At 35.1% G+C, this 21,537-nt stretch overlaps 2 protein-coding genes and 1 long non-coding RNA gene across 3 annotated transcripts; all 3 read left to right on the forward strand.

Moving 5' to 3' along the window:
* The first annotated feature begins 46 nt into the window (after nt 1–46).
* Nucleotides 47–4,034, forward strand: LOC100369442 (large ribosomal subunit protein uL5). The gene is made up of 5 exons (XM_002741775.3): nt 47–108; nt 1,700–1,850; nt 2,100–2,206; nt 2,595–2,837; nt 3,940–4,034. The coding sequence occupies exons 1-5, from the start codon at nt 103–105 to the stop codon at nt 3,973–3,975; spliced, it is 543 nt and encodes a 180-aa protein (XP_002741821.1). The 5' UTR covers nt 47–102; the 3' UTR covers nt 3,976–4,034.
* Nucleotides 4,035–6,050: 2,016 nt separating this feature from the next.
* LOC100367950 (CREB/ATF bZIP transcription factor-like) lies at nt 6,051–7,222 on the forward strand. The gene is made up of 2 exons (XM_002741765.3): nt 6,051–6,151; nt 6,249–7,222. The coding sequence occupies exon 2, from the start codon at nt 6,353–6,355 to the stop codon at nt 6,974–6,976; it is 624 nt and encodes a 207-aa protein (XP_002741811.1). The 5' UTR covers nt 6,051–6,151; nt 6,249–6,352; the 3' UTR covers nt 6,977–7,222.
* Nucleotides 7,223–7,273: 51 nt separating this feature from the next.
* Nucleotides 7,274–8,754, forward strand: LOC146734357 (uncharacterized). Its single transcript, XR_014931580.1, has 2 exons — nt 7,274–7,419; nt 8,294–8,754. It is a non-coding gene; the product is annotated as an uncharacterized LOC146734357 (long non-coding RNA).
* Nucleotides 8,755–21,537: the final 12,783 nt, after the last annotated feature.

Here is a 21,537-nt window from a genome sequence, read left to right on the forward strand (position 1 = left end):
CAAAATCGAGTTAAAATTTGAAGTTCATCGTCGAAAGACATTGTCCGGACACAGGAAGTTGGTTATTCCCAGAATGCATTTCGATCTCTTTCAACATCCAAAATGGCGGTGAGTATTGTGTGGATCCCCTTCTCCGTAAAATCGAACGTCATCCACCGTTTGAAATTCCTAAATGACCACCTGAAATAAGTAACTCAAATCTAAATTAATTAATCTTCGTCTTTGGATAATTTTTACCCGAAAAAACATCAAACCAGGTGCAATAAACTGCTCGTAAAAAGCTACGAGTAAAGATGTTTCTATTCCACACATGACACGATAACATCAGGTGTTGTTGTTCGGATTACGCTAAAAGATGAAATTGGTCACTACTATTTAAAGCCCTGGTTTTGGAGATCATTGGCTTTCGACTGAGACTAGTAAGTCAAAAATTATTGACTACGTGATAAACGCATTTATCTGTATTAATTCTCTGCCTTCTCCCTCTCGAGTCTAATAACATTTAAGTAATATAGAATTCCTCTGACAATCAAGTCAGAGGAATGTATCTCGATAGACGATTAGGGCTTGAACTTCAAGACAAAATTGGATAAAATGGTCTTGACGTATATATAAAATCTTTATCTTTTAACGGGCATCAAAACATACCAGGTTTCTTTTTGGCTATCAAAGTAATTTATCTTTGATGCCTTCATGCAGTTCAATCCTTGGCCTGCAACAACATGTGACGTTTCTGGATGCTTTTCAATGAAACGATCATTGCTTGTATCAAAGTCGGATGTTGAGAATGAAATCATAAATGTATGCACAGAACTATTCTACCCTTGTACAGGAATTAAAAGCGACAATGTCTTTATCTACTGCTGCTGAAGAGCCTCACAAAATCACCAATGTTTACAATTTTCAGAGAGTTGTTAAAAAGCAGGTACTCGTTTACATACCGTAATGTATTTAATGTGTTTACTATAACACGAACTACCATGTTTTTACTGCCCGATCCTAAATGGTTTTTAGCCTAATTAAGAAAATGTCGCAAAATTGTGCCAGGCTTTGAATGTGATTTTACAGAAATTCAAAATTTTGCAAAACTGGGTAAATGTAAACAATGTTAAAATGTAAACTTTAAATATCATTTATGACACTCAGATCTGCAAGAAAGAAAATGAAACTGTCATAACTGTTATATAAAAAAAAGTACATAAAAATTAAAAAATCCCTACATACCTATTCTATTTTTGAAAGCATGTTATGGGAATCTAAAATTAGTTTTTCATCTGGCATCTCGTTCATTATATTGACGTTATGAGTCCCATGTAGAACAGGCCGCGATGCAACGATTAGTGCTTTGAATGAACTGTATAGTGATGCAATGCAACAACTAGCATCTAAAATACCAGTTTCAAAAATTCTCAACTACACTATTGCAAATAAAAACAAAACAGTCCTTGTTTTTGTCTGATTATGTATTGCCACAAAACATGTCTTTATTACCACCTCGGCCATTTCCACTGTCAGTATTATTTCCTGTGTTACTAACCATGCATCAGGGGAGCTATGCTATTAATTATCTACAAAATGGTTTGAATTGTGAATGATAATTACCTTTCACATGTATGCATCTTTTTATGTGAGTGGTATAGGCAAGTCTTTTGTGATGACTCTCTGTTGATGTGAGGAAAATTATTCTCAATGATTTCAGGAACAGGAGAAGAAGAAGATCAACCCTATGCGTGAGCTGCGTATTCGCAAACTTTGTCTCAATATCTGTGTTGGTGAAAGTGGTGACAGACTCACACGAGCCGCCAAAGTGTTAGAACAGCTTACTGGACAAACACCAGTTTTCTCAAAAGGTACGCAATATGAACATTGACGACATTACCTTGTCTTAATTCTATGGGTTTTTTGTTTGGGGTACAGTGAACTATTGATTAAAAAGAACAATTGATATTATAGCATTATTACTAAATTACCAAATTTCTTTGGTGTTCAATGATATATTATATATATTATAAACTATTAGCTGTGAGAAGTGATGTCAGCATGTGATGCACTTTCAGTCTTAGTCTAATATGATCTTTTTGTGTTTTATATTTTCCCAGCTCGTTACACAGTGCGATCTTTTGGTATCAGAAGAAATGAAAAGATAGCTGTTCACTGCACAGTACGAGGGGAGAAGGCTGAAGAGATTTTAGAAAGGGGATTGAGAGTAAGTATTAGCAGCATTCCAACTGAGTTTTGAGAGTGGGGTTTAATGCTTCCTTTAATGGTGTAACGTTTGAAGATGTTTCAACTATTTCTTGGCATGCTAGGCCAATTCTTGGGATTGACATTAAGTCGCTCCTTTCAGCTTTCACCTATAATCCATATTTATACACGTCACAGTAAATGTATTTCATGGATTCGCTAGAAAAATGAACACTCACAATGAAGACACTATTTAAGCTGATGCTACAAGCAAATGTGGCCCTATGTTTACCAAGTCTGAGTGAAATTAAAAAAAAAAGTATATTGTCAATACCTTAATTTAGTAAAATATTGTGATTGACTTAAAATTGTTGTTCTCTACAAGTTAAATTCTGAATTATTTTCTCCAGGTAAGAGAATATGAATTAAGGAAAAACAACTTCTCTGAGTCCGGTAATTTTGGATTTGGTATTCAAGAACACATTGACTTGGGTATCAAGTATGACCCTGGTATTGGCATCTATGGTATGGATTTCTACATCGTGTTGGGAAGACCAGGTTTTAATGTGAAGGACAGAAGAAATAAGAAGGGAACTATTGGAAGAAACCACAGAGTGACGAAAGATGAGTCCATGAAATGGTTCCAACAGAAGGCATGTTTTATTTGATATTTATACCCATCCTTGTCATGTGACCTATTAAGGTGCATATTGGGTTTAATATGTACCCTGACAAAGCAAGTCTGGCTGTTGTAAACGCCCCCTCCCCTCCCATTAAGTTTAGATCAATTGTTTGTCATCGGTTTACAGGTCACTACATAGATACATAACTGAATATTAGAGCAATGATTTTGTTTTTTATCACAATTGTGGTAATTTCCCATGTCTGGAGATTTGGTCTATAAAATATCAAAATAGACAAACTGGAACCACACAACCAATAAACTAGGATTATCTTGTGATCGGGTCACCCCTAACATTGGGGCTTTAAATTGTTGCTACACATTAATTTCACTTATTTGTTTCCCAGCCAACAATGTTGCAATTTTTACCATACCTGTCTTGAATGGCCAATTAGCCCTCAACCTTTTCACCACCAGATTTTCTCGCCCAAATTATTCGGCACTTTCTTGCATTCTTCAATATTTCAGGAAATGAACCCTAATTTTGGAGCAAATGGGCATAGTAAATTTTCAGTTTTTATTCAAAATATGGCTATCTTTGTCCCAGTCTTCCGAAGGAAAGTGCATACTATAAACAGGCCAATTTTGTAAGTTTGTGATGAAAAGAAGGGATCTGGTGGTGAAAAAGTTAAAAATTGATGTGGTTATATGCCATGTACTTATGTTATGGCAAAATATGCACCATATAACCTTGTACCCTTAATGTACTGACACAAGTTGCAACAAATTATCAATTTTATTTGAATGCTATCGCTCGTACCCAGTCTTTTCAACAAGCCTCATAAAGAAATCGCCAAATAAGGAGTCTAATCGACAGGCCTCTTGTTCAAGTCTGGAATGTGGATCTTCAAGGGTATTTCTTTCTAGTTGATGAAAGTTTCTCTGCTCACAGAACACTGATAAGCCCATCTGTTCACTTGTTCATATTTGTTTTGGAATCCTATCCTATAGTGACTGCTAGATTTCTTGTTTGGATAATGGATCTGAGAATCTAGTCTTTTCTATAGTGGTTAGGAAATGATTATGGCTACCTATCATGACTACTAAATTTATTTCTTCTTTTATCTCAACAGTATGATGGTATACTATTGCCAGGCAAGAAGAAGTAGAGAACAAACCATTTGTGCGGAAATAATGTGTTTATTAATAAATATTTCCTGATACCACATTTTTTGTGTTTTGATTGATTGTACTCTCCTATTATGTTCAGTGTGACGTGTTATTTGTATTCACATAACAGAGGACAGAATATATCGCACATATGCCTAAAGTCTGATAATGCACAAGTTTAAGCTCCTCTCGTGGGCAGATTTTTCTAATCTTACACACAGAATTAGTACATACAAAATTATTCTGTCCAGGGGAATCACATGTGAAAGCGCTGTTCAAAAAGACTGCAGTCGACCTTTATTAAGCATTTAAAATAAAACTGCCAGTATTAACAACTTTACTGGTCGAAATTTGCGTTTTTCTACCTGATGATGGGGGGAAAAGACCAATCGCGTCATGTGACACCCCTGATTCTGTCCTTTGTTTTCATTTGATGGCTGCTAATAAAAATTTGCATATTGTCGGCATGGCAGTGATTCTGATACCATTTGTATAACATGTACACAAATTAATTGCAGTATAGGGCCGTCAGTCGCTGCAGAGTTCAAGATTCATGAGAACTGTTCTCGCCTGTCAAATAGTGTCATTCTCTTTACCTCACTCGCTGTTCTATATATCATAGTTGCACGGGTCAGAGTAACCAAACTCTCAGACTGGAGAATGGAACACTCAGATTTCTGCGGCAATTTGTCAATCTATCCAGGCAACTAGTAGCGATCTGTTAAATTGGCTTGAAATGTGATAAACAAATTAGTAATGGCATCAGAGATGCTGTCTACAATTGTAGGATGCTATTAAACTTGCCTAAAAAAAGATTGTAATAAAGTTTATTCAACTTTTTGTAATGTGGCAAATAATGCACCACATGCCATGTAAGTTAGGAGATGTTAGGTAAAACGGAGGGTCGTTACCTGTGCACGCGCAGGAATTGAGTTCCTGACGACAATAACACTCGCTAAAAATGCAAATGCTCATGGGTTTGTTTGTAAACAATGACAGGCTATGGCCATCTGATGCATGCACAGGTGACAACTCCCCGCTTTAACCCAGTTTTGTACTTCATTCTAAGTTTCAATCAGTAAAGGGCATAAAAGGTATGAATTAATTTTGCTTTTATATTTATAAATGATGGTTGAGAAACACTAGACCAGGTCTAATCACCACAAGTTTAAGATGCATGGCCATAAATCTGTCAATACCAAATGGCTTCTATAGCATATGGAAGTATATTTTGATTTTAATTGAAGGATCTTGTGGGATAAATGTTTTATTAATGTAAAACAAATTTATCCCTTTATGAAATGCACTGTTAGCTATGTTAACATACATTGTATATGAATTAATTACACAGTACTCCATGTGGTTCATAGTTTAAAATTATAACAAACTAGAAAAAAAGAAGAAAAACAACCTTTTTGCAGATGTCAACGCTACTGGTAATTTATTATTGAATGAGGTATACATGGTGGTTCATCAACACTCAGACAACTAATAAATAATTATTAGTTGTCTGAGATCAACCTGATTGTATTGAGAATATGCATAACAAATCTCTGTTTATGTTTGATATTATTCAAAATATTTGACCTTGGTTCTGAAGACAAAACAAAAATAAAACGATTCCCAGTATCGAAAGTAGATAAAGTATTAAAATCGAAAAAAAATGCTATAAAACGATGTCGCCACAGGTGGCGCTCGTCCACTGTCGCGTCAGCATTTTTTTTTTCAATCTAACGCAAAAACACAAATCAGAGTCATCCGCATACTAAAAACTACTTTCGATTTGAACAAAAAATATTAGGATAACTTCATAGTTTATAAATAGGTAATATATTAATACCATTAAATGCAAACAGTTTTAATGCGCCTTCACTGGTATCTTTTCCACATTTGGCTTTTTATTTTGGTGTTTTTTTTTTACACTTTGGCGTAAACACACAAATGCCCATTGTTGTATGAAGAGGCTGACGTTGCAACGACGTTATAGCGGGAAACGATTACGTTTTCGAGCTATTTTTATACACGAATCACATCGTGGCTTTGGAACCACGTGACTACTACTATCCAATCACTGACATGTATCTACGTAAAGTAACGAATTATCTCGCCATTCTGCTAAATAGTTTCGTCGCGGTAGGGTGTGAAAGTCAGCTCACGGTGCTTCTTAGGCAAAAGGTAGGGCGAAATTGAAATATTATCAGCGTATATAACCATTTGTGAAGCACAATGTCGATCGATGTACTCACGCCGTGCGATATTCCTTGTCTTTTAGACGAGGTCGAAGGGCTGTCCGAAGACGTGACATTTGATCAGCCATATCTCAGCACAGTGACCCAAGATTCCGACTGTTCAAGTTTTGTAAGCAGTCCAGTCAGCATGGAGGAAGACTTGTTCAGCGAGTTAGGATCTAACGCCAGTATTTCTCCAGATCACCCGTTAATATCGGAAGATGACGACCTGGATTTGTTGAACTTTCTAGTAAAGGACAACCAACGTAAGGATGAGAATAAAACCACGTGTTCCATTCCAACGACTGTTATCACGAACAAAAAGAGAACTTTTTCCAATATGGAAGATTCACTTGCCGAGCGCAACAGAAAAAACGCAATAGCTGCCAGGGAAAACCGTCAAAAGAAGAAAAATTATGTTGCAGGCCTAGAGAAAAAAAATCTGGAACTGTCTGCCGAGAATAAGTCGTTGAAAGCGGAAAATAATGAACTTGTAAATAAAACAATTTGTTTGGAGGAAGAGGTAACGTATTTGAAGAGTGTATTGGCACATCAGAGCTCGCTCGCAAAACTTATCAAGAACATTGGGAAAACTGACATTAGATTAACGTCATCGTTCGATGCGAGGAAAATTACCGAGCCCAGCTCTAAGCGAAGGAAAACGTCATCTTCTACCACTGGGGGAATGTGTCTTCACGTTACTGGCCAGGACGTCTCATTAGAATTCTGTTCCAAATGTGCCAGCATGGCCTGTGGATCTTTGACATCGTGAATGAATCACGGATCACTATAAACATAATGATTGAGCCATTATTAGAACTTGATTTTATGGCACCAATAATTATACAGTCGATGTTATGAAGTGATAAACTGGCTTGGTAGAATGCCGTTGGTTTATTTCTGGTAGTATCTTGTTGGCTGTACGTAAAAGGTGGTAAGGTGTTCATGGCTGACAATGAACGGTGTGACAAGAACAAATGGTTTATGAACTCCATAAGTTTATTTTTTGTTTGGAAAATATGAAAAGTAAAAAATATTTGAATTTTGTGGTCTGACAATGTTTTTTTGTTAAGGATAATGTTGACTGCCCAGTTAATTTCCATTTCAGAGATTAAGACTGTTTTACTAAGTTCAGCAGTACCCAGAGAATAAGTGTTATATTCATATATCGATGTCTATCCAGAGTGGATGTTGCTGCAGATGAGTTTAGTTTCGGTAAGGTAATCTCAAGTTTTACATTTTCTGACTTTGACACATAGCCAGTACTGCATCATTGCATGTCTGAAACGTTGGAGAGTTTTGGATAAGAGTAGTACTGTGTGTGTTTGGTCAGAATTTGTTGTATTTTCATCAGCACAAATATTGATAATGACATGTTTCAAATTAAAAAAAGTTTCTGGTCTGATCTTTGTGAAATTTTTGTTACTTTAAACAATTCACTCAATTACTAGCACTTAAAAAATTGGAAGAGTTTCTATCAAAATAAGTGATATTAGTGATTTGTACAAATGTATATACGTGTTTCTAATACAGCAAATATGGCATTCATAGTTCACTCATTTTTAGCAGTCACTATTTTTGCTTAGAAAAAAAAGACCTGTATTTCTCTGCCCTTGCTGTAGTACAACTACTACCGTAAAATCTATAGTAGAAGCCGTATCCCAAATAGAAGGGCACACATTCTTACAATTTTTAACAATTGGGAACAAAAAAATTCACCATTTCTTGTATGTGTGGATGCTGCATCCCCTGTTTCATTCTACTATTTTAATAGAAGCTGCGGTTTCTAATACAAATTTTATAGTACTATGTACAAAATATTTACCAGATAGTTACCGCATTTGCTCTATTAGAAGCGCTGCATGTACTTTAAAAAATGAGTGTCTGGTCAATATAAGTGGTATTTTGATGACCAGTATAAAATAAATATTTTGTACATTTACTGCTACATTTGAATCACAAAGTTTTATAAATATATTTATAGTTTTTATCAATTAAAAATATATCAGTACTTTATTTAGATCTGTTAAACTTTTTTGGTACACCAGTCTCACACTTAACCTTTTTTCCTCCATGCTCTTCAATGAAGATTTCAACTGGCTTGTGACAGTTACGTCAGGAAATCTACTTAGAAGGGGACATTATTCCAGCAAGCAAAGGGAGAGAGGTATTGAGGTCAGGTAGTATTCAGGTAGTGTCAATGATGTATAATTCCAGGTTTGTGGTTTGTAGAGATTCCTTAGCAGGCATATATGGTTAGTATTAGAAGTACCGGTACATCCACAGAATTGTGGATATTCTTATGGCAGAATTAAGTTATGGTTTAAGACATGCAGCCTGCATACTGTGATATTTTGTGTATTTCGCATCAGTGCATTGGGAACAATGATTTAGATTGAGCAAATGTATATCCAGAAATATATAGATGTGTGCCGTACAGGCAAAGAAGAACGTGATGCATTTATAAAGAAGTCAGTTATCAGTAATGATTCTATTTGTTGTATTTTTTGTGTGGACTATTAAAAAAAAAGTACTGCTTACAAATCATAATATTGTTTATTTTTTACCCAGGTACACATGTTGCAGATTGGGTGATGTTTTTATCTGGGACTTTGCAATCCTTGGCCAAGGCATTTATTTTATATGCTCACAAGTTGTATTTTAGGTTTCAGAATGTATAGTTTCAAAAAATCTGCTGTGAAGTCTGAAACTTTCACTTGGTTTGAGTAAAATCACACTGTGTTACTGTTCTCTTAAAAGTGCATGGTAAGCCAATAATTTCTCTTACACCCAAGGACCAAATACTAAATTTTCACTTGCAATTTATTGTCTCTGAAAGAATAAATAAATTTCATCCACAATGTTTTTTCAGGTAAAGTATTTACCATTTGCTTTTGTAAGTGTTGGCTGCAGAAAATGCATGTCATGCTTGTGTTGCATTGTTAGTGGTATCAGTGTCGATGCCTTGCACAATACAATCCTACAAAATCCTGATATTAGAAAATAGCTGTCATTGAAATTATTCATGACAGTAAGTACCTGAATACAAATAAGTGTTGCATAGCGCAAACTGACCGCTATTTTGTCCTTGGTTGTATCTGTACTGATTGAGCTCAGTATATGCATTTTTAATAAAACAAATACACTAATTGTTAATTGTAATGCTAATGCTTTGCACCTTTCTGAACTCTAAATGTGCATCACAACTTTTCTACTCGTGGTACAAATGTAATTTCAAATTTCTTGTGTTCAAGTGATTAACAATTCTCAGTAAAACAGTCACAAGGCCAAAGACTAGTTGTGTTGTACTGTTTTGCCTACAGAAACTGGTCTAAGCAGAGTGTGGTGCTCTGAGCACAGCAATGATTTGTATATGTATTACTGAATCAAACTACAGTTTCATCTTCACGGCAGAATGCTCTCAATTTTTTTTGGTGGAAAATCATAACTCGTAACAAAATAGTTATTTACCCTTGCTGTAATGTCAGATTCCCATTTGATCACACCCATTCTGCATTGTGTGTTGTCTTTCCCCACCCCCTGAACACTCCCACACCTCTGTTTTAATACTTTTAAGTGTTTTTCCAGGAAAAGTATTACCGGATGATCCATGGCTCCATGTCAAGACTGGATGAGGATGTTGGCACAGATGAACTGCTAACTAGTTGTGGTGTTATTAATATAATAGGTGTAGGTAATTGTATGCTCACTGTTGTGGGTAGAATCTTGGTTAAGAAATTACGTGGCCCTGGCCTCCTGCCTGGTGTACAGGATTCTACCCACAATAGTTTTAAATTGGGAAGTCATGACAGAGCATACAATTGCCAATGAGAAATTTTGGCTGAATAGCAGTCTGGCTACAAGTAGTTGCTGTTGGCAAGTTATACGAGATTTACAGTAGCAGTTTACATTCTCCATACAAAAACCATGGTCAGCAATGAATGAAAGTTAAAATTGTTTTAGCTGGCTCCAAGTTTTTGAAAAAATTTACAGATAGAAACTATTATTACCGTAGAATAATCGATGCATTCTCCGAAATATTATTCTGATATTTGAACAAATATCTATTATTATACATGTGTCATCGTAACGCCTTAGGTTACAGCGTGCCGTAATTTTGTGGTATTTTACAGGGTATTTTCATCCTACCATATAAAAAAAATGCGAATTCCAAATATGGAATGGTTATGCGCATAATCGTCCTAATAATAAAAACAGACATCACTGCCACCCGGGTTTTATTCTGTTCTAAACTTTTTGGATTTCGATATTCCCATGATGTATCCCTGAAAGGAAAAAGATGTATAATAATGAGGTTATTTCGAGGATACCTCAAAGTATGCACTCGGACAGTATGCCGTTACATCGACCTGCGCGTCGGTTGATACTGCCGCTGTACTGTCTTCGTGCATACTTTTGAGGTATCTTCGTAATAACCTTATATTCACAGCCATATGAGCTTGGTAATCCTTAAGAAAAAAAATCACTGGTTATTTAGGTATATTTATTTCAATGTTTTGGTGATGGTGCGTCACTACAACTCAAATTGTAAAGATTAGAAATGAAGTGGTGTAACAAGTTGCCATTTTGCTGATTTGTTGTACTTGCGAGCTGTAAACCCAAAGTAAATGTGGAAACTAGCCTTCACTGATAAAAAAAAAAGTATATGCAGATTGAATAAAGCCCTCAAACAAGAACTCTTCTGGGATATTAAGTCTGATGAAACATGCAAGTGAATTGCCCCTGATGTAGGAGGAACATTTTGTTGTGGGTAGAGTAAAAGGTCTTTATAAGATGCATATTTTGTCAACTTTATATTTTAAACTTCTCAAAGTGCAAACCCACTTGCTTTGATACTTGGTATATATGTGCCTAGAAATTCTCAGATTAGTAAATTTTGTGTTGAAACCTTAAATTCTCTATTTTGATTAATGTTGTTGTAAAATGACTTCTTGAGATTGTCTATTCCAATTGCTTATTTTATATGTAGAAAACTTAGGTTGAGCTCTCAGATTGTTGACCTCTTAAATTATGACAATTCTCTAAATTCAGTGAATTTTTTTTTATTTTAGTAAAATGTGCTATTTTCTACTGTGTATAATGTATACAATGGAGCTATATTAGTTGACAGGCTGCTTGTTTAGCATTTGTGTAATGAAATTGTGGCCGGTTCACCCTATTATCAGTGTCAAAATGATTCGTTGCTTGGAAGCAAACTGTTATTCGTATAGTTTTGTAGTCTAGAAAAAAAACAAATTCAACCTAACTACATGCCTGAACAAGCAAATGAACATGTTGCATGTCTTCAGAACTACACTGGTAGCCCAAAATTAATTTTGCCTTGGGGTCAAATTTCTCGGTAATGAAAAAATATCAAAATTCAAATAGTAACTTCGTGCACATACTCAAGCTTTGTATTCCAAAATTTGTGGGAGATTCATTTTTGGTGCGAAGCTAACACTGGAAATTAGACATGCACGCACAAAAGTGATTTTAAGGGCAATCCTAGTGGAGTGGATCGCCAAAACCTTACATGTGGCCGCAGATAGTTTCATCTTTATGGTTAAGTTCAAAATGGCTGACTCGTGGTCTTTTTGTTACGAAGAATGCAGTTCCTGATTTACATTTTGGACGATCCTGGACCTATTTACTGTAAACACACGAATTATTCAATGGGTTTTAATTTTGTCAATTGGTAAAGTCTTCTAAATTAAATCTATGTGAACATGTCAAATAGCAATAAAACTCTTGTTTCTTCAATAAATTTGTGAAATTAAAACGTGAATATGCTCAAAAAAGTAAAATTAAATGTCTATGAAAATGAATGGATTTACCATATTTCAAATTTTGTGTGTCCAACACGTCTGACAAAAGCATATACATTTTCGTCACCATCCAAATGGCTGACTGGCGGCCATCTTGTTTAAATTAATACATAGCCATATATCTTGTACATCACTTATCCTGCCAGCTCCATGTACTTTTACATTGACTTGACTAGATAAACAAAATTTCATACATTTTGCCCCTTTGATTGAACCAAGGACTATATCACCGAAAATTCCTTGTTTTGAACAGTTTTTAAAACTGATATGCATGTATTGTTTCAGTGCTTTTTCTCCTAAAACTGAATAACATCTAGAATTTTTAAAAATTTCTGTGTTCAATGACGGTTTACTTTTCAAATGTGTGTATTTCTTGAATATACTATGTAAGAAGATTAAAGGTTTATGTAAATTCTAGTGGGCAGAATTATTCAGTATTTAGTTGAAATAGAAACCTGTTCACTATGCAAACTAATTAACGCCTCCAGTTGAAAGAATAATGGCTGTGACATGTGCGCGAGTAATCGTAAATTTGGCGTACAATCAGTAATTTGTGTAGTTGTCGGAGGTGTTTATTGTAGGCTGATTAGTAATGTTTTGAACGCCTTGTTGTAAATCCATTGTATACAAGTTGGGACGTTTAAGGGCAAGGCCAAGATTTGTCTGAATTCAAAGTTTGTAAAATTAGATCAACAATTATAATCTAACCCTGAAGTAGGGTTGCCCCCCCCCCTTCCCCAACATCTCTCAATAGTTGCACTCGGTTCACATGAGGTCGCTTTTAACTACCGTTTAGATACAATCTACTGATTGCATATACTAAATAATGCCATGAACTCCGGCGCACAGGAATTGTCTGCCAAGTTACAACATAATCGTCACAGCTTTGGCAGGGCACATTCATCTTCATCCACAAAATCGGATTCACCTTTGATCTATACCACAATCCTTCGCATCTGATCTTATATGGTTCTTGTATGTGAACCAATGTGACGGTCACCGTCGTCTTGCAATCAACCATGATTTGAACAGTATTTGTGGATTTAAAAAATGTTGACTTATTTAAATCATTGACTGCCATCTCTGACTAGTGGACTGAAGTCATGTACATGACTCGTGGAAAACATCGACTGTTTTTTATTATTTAGTGTAATTTTATCTGACAATAACTTTTTGAGCATTTTAATACAAATAACGTTTTTTTTTTTCAAGCATAAGACGTACATGTATTTATTTAAAAAACACACAAAGTTAGGCGTACATATAACTAGATTCAGAATGCATGTGCATTAGAGATTATCAGTATTTTCCCTGAACAGAAACTGCAAGTTGCTGTCAAAAATAGGTTTTACATTATGAAAAATCATTTTGTTTTGGAATGTTCGCTCCGCTGTAAACAAAGATGAAACAGTGGAGCTGTTCATATTACTGACTTTAATATCATCCTTCAGTAACTAAAACACACGACCATGTACATTTTGAGTGAATTGTTAATCTTTACTTTTGGACACACAAACGGGAGGTGTCACACCGATTACCCCCCCCCCCCCTGTATATGCGTGTCTGTCAAATTTTGTTGCACCAATATATAGACCACTGGGCAAGGCTGTAGAAAGCCAAAATCAGTTGGTCGGGCCATCTATCGTAGGCCAGAGGCGTATGATGACGTGGGCCGAAGGACAGAAGTGGCCAGTACGGTTCCTACGGCCTTGCTGGGTGGGTTGGAATGCAATGTAGTGCACAGATACAATTTTGTTACTAACTAATCTGTGCATAGTATTAATATACTTTGTACAACAATCTGTTTTAACATGCTCCTCCTATATGTCACACACTGTACCTTAGTGCACTTGAATACTGAATCTTGAAAATTGTCACGTGAACCTTGCTTAATAAATTCTCTCTACAACAATACTAGCGTCTCCACAATTGTTATTATACAATTTTACAAGTTCAATAACTTCAGCAGGTATATCGCGTATTCAGTCTATAGGATTAGAATTTACCGTTTTTACCTTGCCCGTACCATCAAAGATGGAAGGGAAAGGTATATTAAGGGAAAGATTTTGTCCGGCGTTGTTGTCGTCGTTAATAATTGTTATTGTGTGCATGATAACTTTACTAATTCTATTCCAAACTTGGTCACCTTGTTCATCAGTATAAAGTCTTCCCTGAGTTTGAACAACAGATGTTCTGTATGAAAATATGCAAAAATTGAGAAAAACTGATAAAATATTTCGACTGTTTCTACTTGACTGATCACTGGTGATACACATCAAAGGTCACTGATCTCAGTGGAAATATGCATTGTTGTATGTGTTCAATGAAGCAAATGATTTATCTTGTAATAATATCCTTGGTAATGTATCTCAGAATCCCTTACTGGGTTTCAAAACCAACTCATGGAGAGATTGCACAGTCTGATACACATTTGCAAACCTACCAATAAATCTTTACAGAAAACAAGATGTCAGAAAATCAATATAAGCACTCCTATGAACTGGGTGCCAAACTTTGATCAAGATCTGAAGCTAATAGAAAATCTGTTTAGTTCAAAGTTATCAAATAAAAAACAATACATAAAAAGCAAAACATTTCATCCACATTTTAAAAAGAAAATTGTTCTAAAATATATGTATTCTGTATTTGACAAACAGTTCATTCGACAAATGAAAACTCACAGGAATATGTTTCAGCTATTAGAACAGAATGATAGAGTTTTTATAATACTAGTTTAAAAACTCACTTCAAACAAAGATTGCAGTGTTTGAAGATGTAGGTTCTCAGGAGGCAACAGTACTGTTGACTTCTCCCTCCACTGGACACCAACTAACTATTTAAGTTGATTTGCATACAAAGCAGAGCTTGCAACATGATAGCTATTCATAAAGGGTGTTTTTTTTTTTTTACTTTTCATATAATACAGTAGTCACACAATGAGGCAGTTCATATTTGTCTCAGTGAATCATTAATTTTTGACAGACACCTGTACAAAATACTTGGACAAAAGCCAGCTAAGATTTTCTGTTATCTTGCATGTTTTATGAATCTATTCACGTCTAAATGCAGCACTTTTTTTTTTGCAATGAGGCATTTGTTTTTATACTAAAATATCTGAATTACTTTGAATAAAGCTGGAAATTATGTCCCTTAAAATAATTAAACAAATAAGGCACAAATGTTTTTGTAAGATATTTACATCTTTAAAGGACATTCGGTAGACTGATTCCCCACTGTTAGTTCAACCCCAACACTTTTTTGTATTCAAAATTAATTATGACAATGTATATTTATATTGAAACAAACTATGTTAAAGGGAATTATATTATATAACAAAGGGCAAGGTCACCAGAGTTCAACTATGTTTTACCATTCAGTATTATAGAGGTCTCACAGAAATGATTCACAACTATTTCTCGCCTATCATAGCAATAAAGCTATATCTCTTGGCGGGTGCAAGAATTGTAAATGATTGAGCTCTCGGACAAACCTTGACCCCAAATTTGAAATAAATTTTAGAATAACCTCAACTAATAGTAGGTTAGAGTGAAAGCGCCACCAACGTAGGAGGCCTTGATAGGGCTTTTTAACTCGTCAGTTTCAAAGCACTTTGAAAAAATGGAGGCCCGAAACCCCTTTAACGAATAGAATGAATACTCAATCGAAAGATGAAATTTCTTTCTGTAGATTCTGCAGTGAAAGAAAATAGACTCAAATTAAGGAATACCAATATTGATAAAGCAAATGGGGTTTCGAGTGGAGTTAGGATAAACTATTTGAACTCTGCTTGCAGGCATGGCACATTCAAAACAAAGATGACAAGAAAGTTATTCCCTGAAAGTTTTCACAGCTTGATGTATTTGCAGCAGTCCAATATTACCCTTCTGGCTTCATACAAGCATTTTGTTATGAGGCTGTAACACTGCTGTGACAGTTGCAGCATCAGAGAAGGTTGTTATTACACAAAGTGAAAATGTAGGAAAAAAGTATTTGTACACAGATTTTCTACAAGATGTGGAAGAAAGTGATTTTGAGCTACATCTTGCAAAAATTCTTATGTTCAGCACATGCTGTTATGAGTTTGTTAATAATGGGAATACAATTTCAAATAGCAGACAAAATGAGTGAATGTTTGTGGTATTTTAAGTCTATATGAGTAAAAATGATGTTCCTCAGAGGTCAATACTGTGGCCATTGTCGTTTCCCCTATTCATTCGTGACATGCAGTTTCCCAAACTCCCAGCACGATAGTAATTTTGCTTATCAGGCGAGATATAATTAGGCGATGGTTAGAAGAGCATATTTGGTAAGTAAAACAGTCTTTCATGTAGTAGATTTTCAGTGGCCAAAAAAGAGCTTGTTAAAAAACAGTACTTGTATACATTATAAGCAGTGATCACACCGATGCCAATGTGAATTGCGTAACATGCTAAAAATCTATTGTGTTGATATATTTTAGCTCTACTAGAAGATGAGAAACAGTTCCAAGTGAAAAAGACTGCAAATGAAACGTAAAACAGCTTTTTGCTGAAGTGTTTAGTTTATTTATAAAATGGTGTGGACTAATCCTACGCCAAATTAGGATACTAGTACTCAGTTTTTACAGTCAGAAATCTTATTTTACGTTTGTTAGTTTTATGTTCACGAGAGTAAAAGAGCAAAATCTGACAAACACAGTTCGTATAGTCTTCATTTATTTGGTTGATTGTTGATATGTTCTTCAAATGGCTGAAAAGACAACGAATATTTTCAGTTTACAACATCGTTTTCAGTTATGTTTTTTTCTAAATAACTTATTATTGTCAGTTTTATAAAATCAAAACCTCGCGTTTACCCAAATCAACATAAACTTAAGACTGGTAGAGCCTCTCTTGAGTAAATACGTGATCAATTCAAAGGGAAATCAAGGGTATGTAATGAGGCATAAAGATGGCAGCCAAAATTAATATGTTGATTCAATCTAAGCATTTTTGTATCGTGGGGTGGTGTTCTGCGAAATGTGCCACTTGCGACATTCTGGGGGTAAAACTGGTTTACATCTTGAATGAAGACTGTTATTCGTCTCATACCATGTCGGTGTCCAGAGTGGCATCCCGCAATTGACTCTCGAGCTGAACGTATAGATTGAAATGCATTGTGTATATTGCGCTCATACGCTCAATCTGTTGAACTCGACTAAGTAATAATTGCAATGTTGGCAGAGAAAGCAAACTAATACTTTGACCTTTCAGTCGGGTTATCGACAGTTCATTTCTGGGAAAATAATTGTTATCGTTGTACATTTCATAGACAATCGTCAGTAAATGCCTCACTAATATAGGAAGTAATCACACTGATCTCATTACCAAATACATTAGCTACAAGCATATGTAGTCTTGAAACTAATTAAATATGGAAGTACGATAAAATGGTAAGAATCGACTAAATCAACATGTTATCGTAATTACTTTTTTACGAAACAAAGACGTCTTTGATTAACGACAATAATGGAATGTCTAGTTCACATGACGTTGGCATTGACGTCAATGACAGACTAGACTAATGAAAAACTGTACTTTACAGATTGAATTGTTTGTCAAATATAAAATTGGCATGTGTTTTCATGTCTTCGGTACAACTATTACATTCGCCCTGGTAGAACATACTGCAGAATACACGTTTCGCATTCACAGGTGTACCACTGGACAACATGTTTGACAACAGAACTTTGCAGTACAACTCAAATTCTTAAAAATTTTATATCGTACATATATCATTGTCACGTGATGGTTACGCGTCATGGTGACATAACTATGTGGTAAAATAACGTACATCGGTATACATCCTTCCGTACGAAACTAATTTGTACTGGCGCGATTTCAACCTATGAAATTATCGTTGTGAATACGCGTAGATTTGTTTGTGATTAATTTGTCGTGTATGCAGAGTTATCGATGCGTTAATCTCCGATACAATGCTGTTTTGTTCACAAAATATGAATTAATTTGACAGCCACCATTCTGAAAATTCATTCAAATTTACCAGGTCACTCAAATCCAAACTTGTTGGGCGCACTATAATATATAAAATATAATAACGTTTTGATTTCTCGGTGACCTGAAGAAGATCCTGTATGTAACGGTCTAGTTCATAGTTTTCGTGAAAATTCGAAATTCAAAGTTTCCCATGAATTTAGACGGTTCGTGCTCGATGCATGCAATGCTTCCGTTGCTGTCTGAAAAGGCACCAGTTTACTCTTCGGAGATATTTTTTTATTCTTCAAGGTTGATATCCGTCTTTTTGGGGAAGTCTGATTTTTCGAGTTCCTTGAGCTAAATGTCGTTACTCTATTCGTAACAATATATCAATAAACAACTTCAATTATTTTGTCTTATTCCCAAATCGCGTTTCTATGATTATTTAGTGGTTGGTCAGAACACTAAGCCCCAAATGGCGGGTACCATATTCTAGTTACCATACCATATTCTAGTTACATTACACAGTTAACAATGGATAACATGTCTTCGAATATGTGGAATCAAATCTCAATAAGTTTTGTATATAAAGCTAACGATGCATGAACCGGAACAATATTTGTAGCGATTACGTACTTTGAAAAAATCATTGAGAAATAACCTGCCACACCCCATCAGAATAACCATATTGTCATGCTCAAACGCCCGAACACGTGATTTTTCGCATTTGTTTAGTGAAGTGAAATTAGATTCAGGGTTCTGGTCGTAGAATCGGTAAGCATTATGTGCTAAAACAGCTGCAGATCACAATGCTCGATTATCACGTGCTTTGATTAGAAGTACGACTGTGAGAAGTCTCAGTGTCTCACCACATGAGAACATGGGAACTGTAATAAACTGTACGTCTAGCCTGTATGGAAGGGGTATCTGCTGATATTTAATGTATAAAAATAGAGGAGATGATCCCAGATTTTGCGTTAATGTAATGTATCAATGATGAAACACGGCTTTTATTTTACATATGTAAAGACAACACTTGCACTATTTATCACTAATTATTGTGCTTTTGTGCAACTCAATGATGTAATGTTAAATGTAATACTGGACGAAGAACAACACGTTTAAAATTTCCTTGTTCTACTGACAATAGAATGTGATGATTATCATCCGGGACTTTCAGACGTAGTGCTCGACTCAAGAATTTATTCGTCCATGCAATATGTGAAAGAAGTACAAAACATGATCTTTCGGATACAATCCTTGAATATTGACCATTATTTATTATTTTGTGTAGTCTCTGTCCTAAAAATTTGTCTTACTTTGAATATATGTTTTCTTTACTCTCCTTGACAACCATCTTTGTCTAAATATGTTCATATTTAGAACATATTTGTTGCTTTTAACAAAGCATCCGTCTATAGATTTGACAAGTTATTGTTCAGGTTTGTACTGTTATCTATAGGTACGTGCGTAAGTATCCCACCCAAGCAAGGTGCGGATATAGAGGCTATTCTCATGTAATATTTTATTACTAGCATATTCTATTTCTAATACACCATCTGACTAATATCACACTTTTCACCTAGCACTCTGTGGTCAAACAATCACGCACAATTCATTGAAACGTCTGTAACACACTTTCAGATTGTCCCAATCAAATGTCTATAGTTAGTTAGCTGCGTTTGTTCATTAAAAGATGTAGCAGACAAATAAATGCAGGTCCATTAACCCCCTACTGTCGATAACATTGAACGACCTTTCAATAACATCTTATATGGAACAAACTATGCAAGAATGTTCTAAACACAATGTGTTCCATATAAGTCGATGAACAACGAAACCATTTTGAACAATTTTGTGTATATTATCATATATTTCAATACCAACATTACTGCGACTTAAAATCCGCTTAGGGTTTTACTCCGTCTAAATTAAAATCTCTCAACGTATACATGTGTGCTGGCAATTATATTTTAAATTAGTTGAAGTCGATTGAACGCATCGCCTGTCAGCATGATTAATGTGTACAATATCGTGAGGAGGCTAGTTTGATATTTCTAGTAAAACGTTAAACTGCGCTGGTTTACGCCTTTCTCTGCTAAACGTATATTTAAAAAAAAAATTATATATGCCAATGAATTTATTAAAATATATTATCATATATTCCCAATGATTACATTTCATTAAAAGGGATATAATATTTCATTCTGTTTTAGAGAAATGCTCTGAACATGAATTATAAGTTATGTATGACACATTGTTTCAATGTGCTGCGGGACAAATGCAGAATATTTGGATCAATTTAGACTGGTATTAAGTTTCCGTTGAGTAATTTATTTAAGATATTGTAAAACTGTTTTGAAATAAAATAAACTTTCAACACGTCGAGTCTGGATATACGCATGTGAATGTATGTATGAATGTGGATACAAGGTTATAGACTAAAGTTGTATATATAGTGCACTAATTTGCAGTCTTCATTCAACTACCTCTGCAAACTTGTGAAGCGTGGAACATGTAGTAATGTTGAATCAAGATATAAGATTTATCATGTAAACGCATTTATTTCCCTCCCATGGCTGTGAGCGATGACATTCATAATAACATTCATTGGGATTTTGATGTACGGTTATAAGAATAGCTGACCGATTACTGCGACTATAACGACTGATAGTTTTGCAGCATCATGCAAAATCTCTTATGTGACATTCATGGGTTTATGAAATGTTCCTACATTTTAAAAGTTGATATACATGTCATGCGTGAAGAAAATCTATATCTTGATATATATATATAATAATATATATATCTTGAAAGTACAAATAGTTCCCGTTAATAAATGATGCACACTATTCCCTCTTTTGAGGCAATTTGAACTGGCGCAGTATTATGAAGACATGCATGTATAGCGAACTAACCGTGTCCCAAAACAATTGAAATGCTGATGAAGGGCTTTTTGGTTCTGAAAAAAAAAAACTCGTGCGTTTTTGAAACGCCACACGACTCCGAGTTTCACATTAATGAATTCCTTTTGGTTCCATTCGTATGTACCCGACATCAAAAGTGTACTAAAATGAATAACATTGAATTTCTTTAGTCAAAAATGTACCTATCCCTGGGCAATTGGCCAGGGTACGAATGTGTCTCATTTCCCAATATGACTACTTAATTGCATCTTTTTCAAAAGTTCTCCATCAAATAGACACCCAACAGAGTGTCACACAATTAAATTCGGGTATCGTTTCATGTCTTTTTTGGAGAGGTTTTGATAATAAATTATATCATACGACACGCGAATTGCCACAGGGAAAATAATTTCAACGTCAATTGTAGTTTGAAAACAAACGTCAGTATTTTCTATGGACAATTTTATCTATTAGAAAATTTAATTCAATCTACTGTATGAACGTATTGTTGTAGATGAGGTGAATCGTATAGAAATGTTACATTGAGACGTCAGCATGTATTTACCAAAGCATCGACATTCTTGCACACCACAGGTTTTCCTCCCATTATTCCTGCGTTTGTGCATACTGTGACATGCAGCTATATAA

Source organism: Saccoglossus kowalevskii, chromosome 14, assembly GCF_978046115.1.
Source record: "Saccoglossus kowalevskii chromosome 14, keSacKowa6.1, whole genome shotgun sequence".
Taxonomy (NCBI): domain Eukaryota; kingdom Metazoa; phylum Hemichordata; class Enteropneusta; family Harrimaniidae; genus Saccoglossus; species Saccoglossus kowalevskii.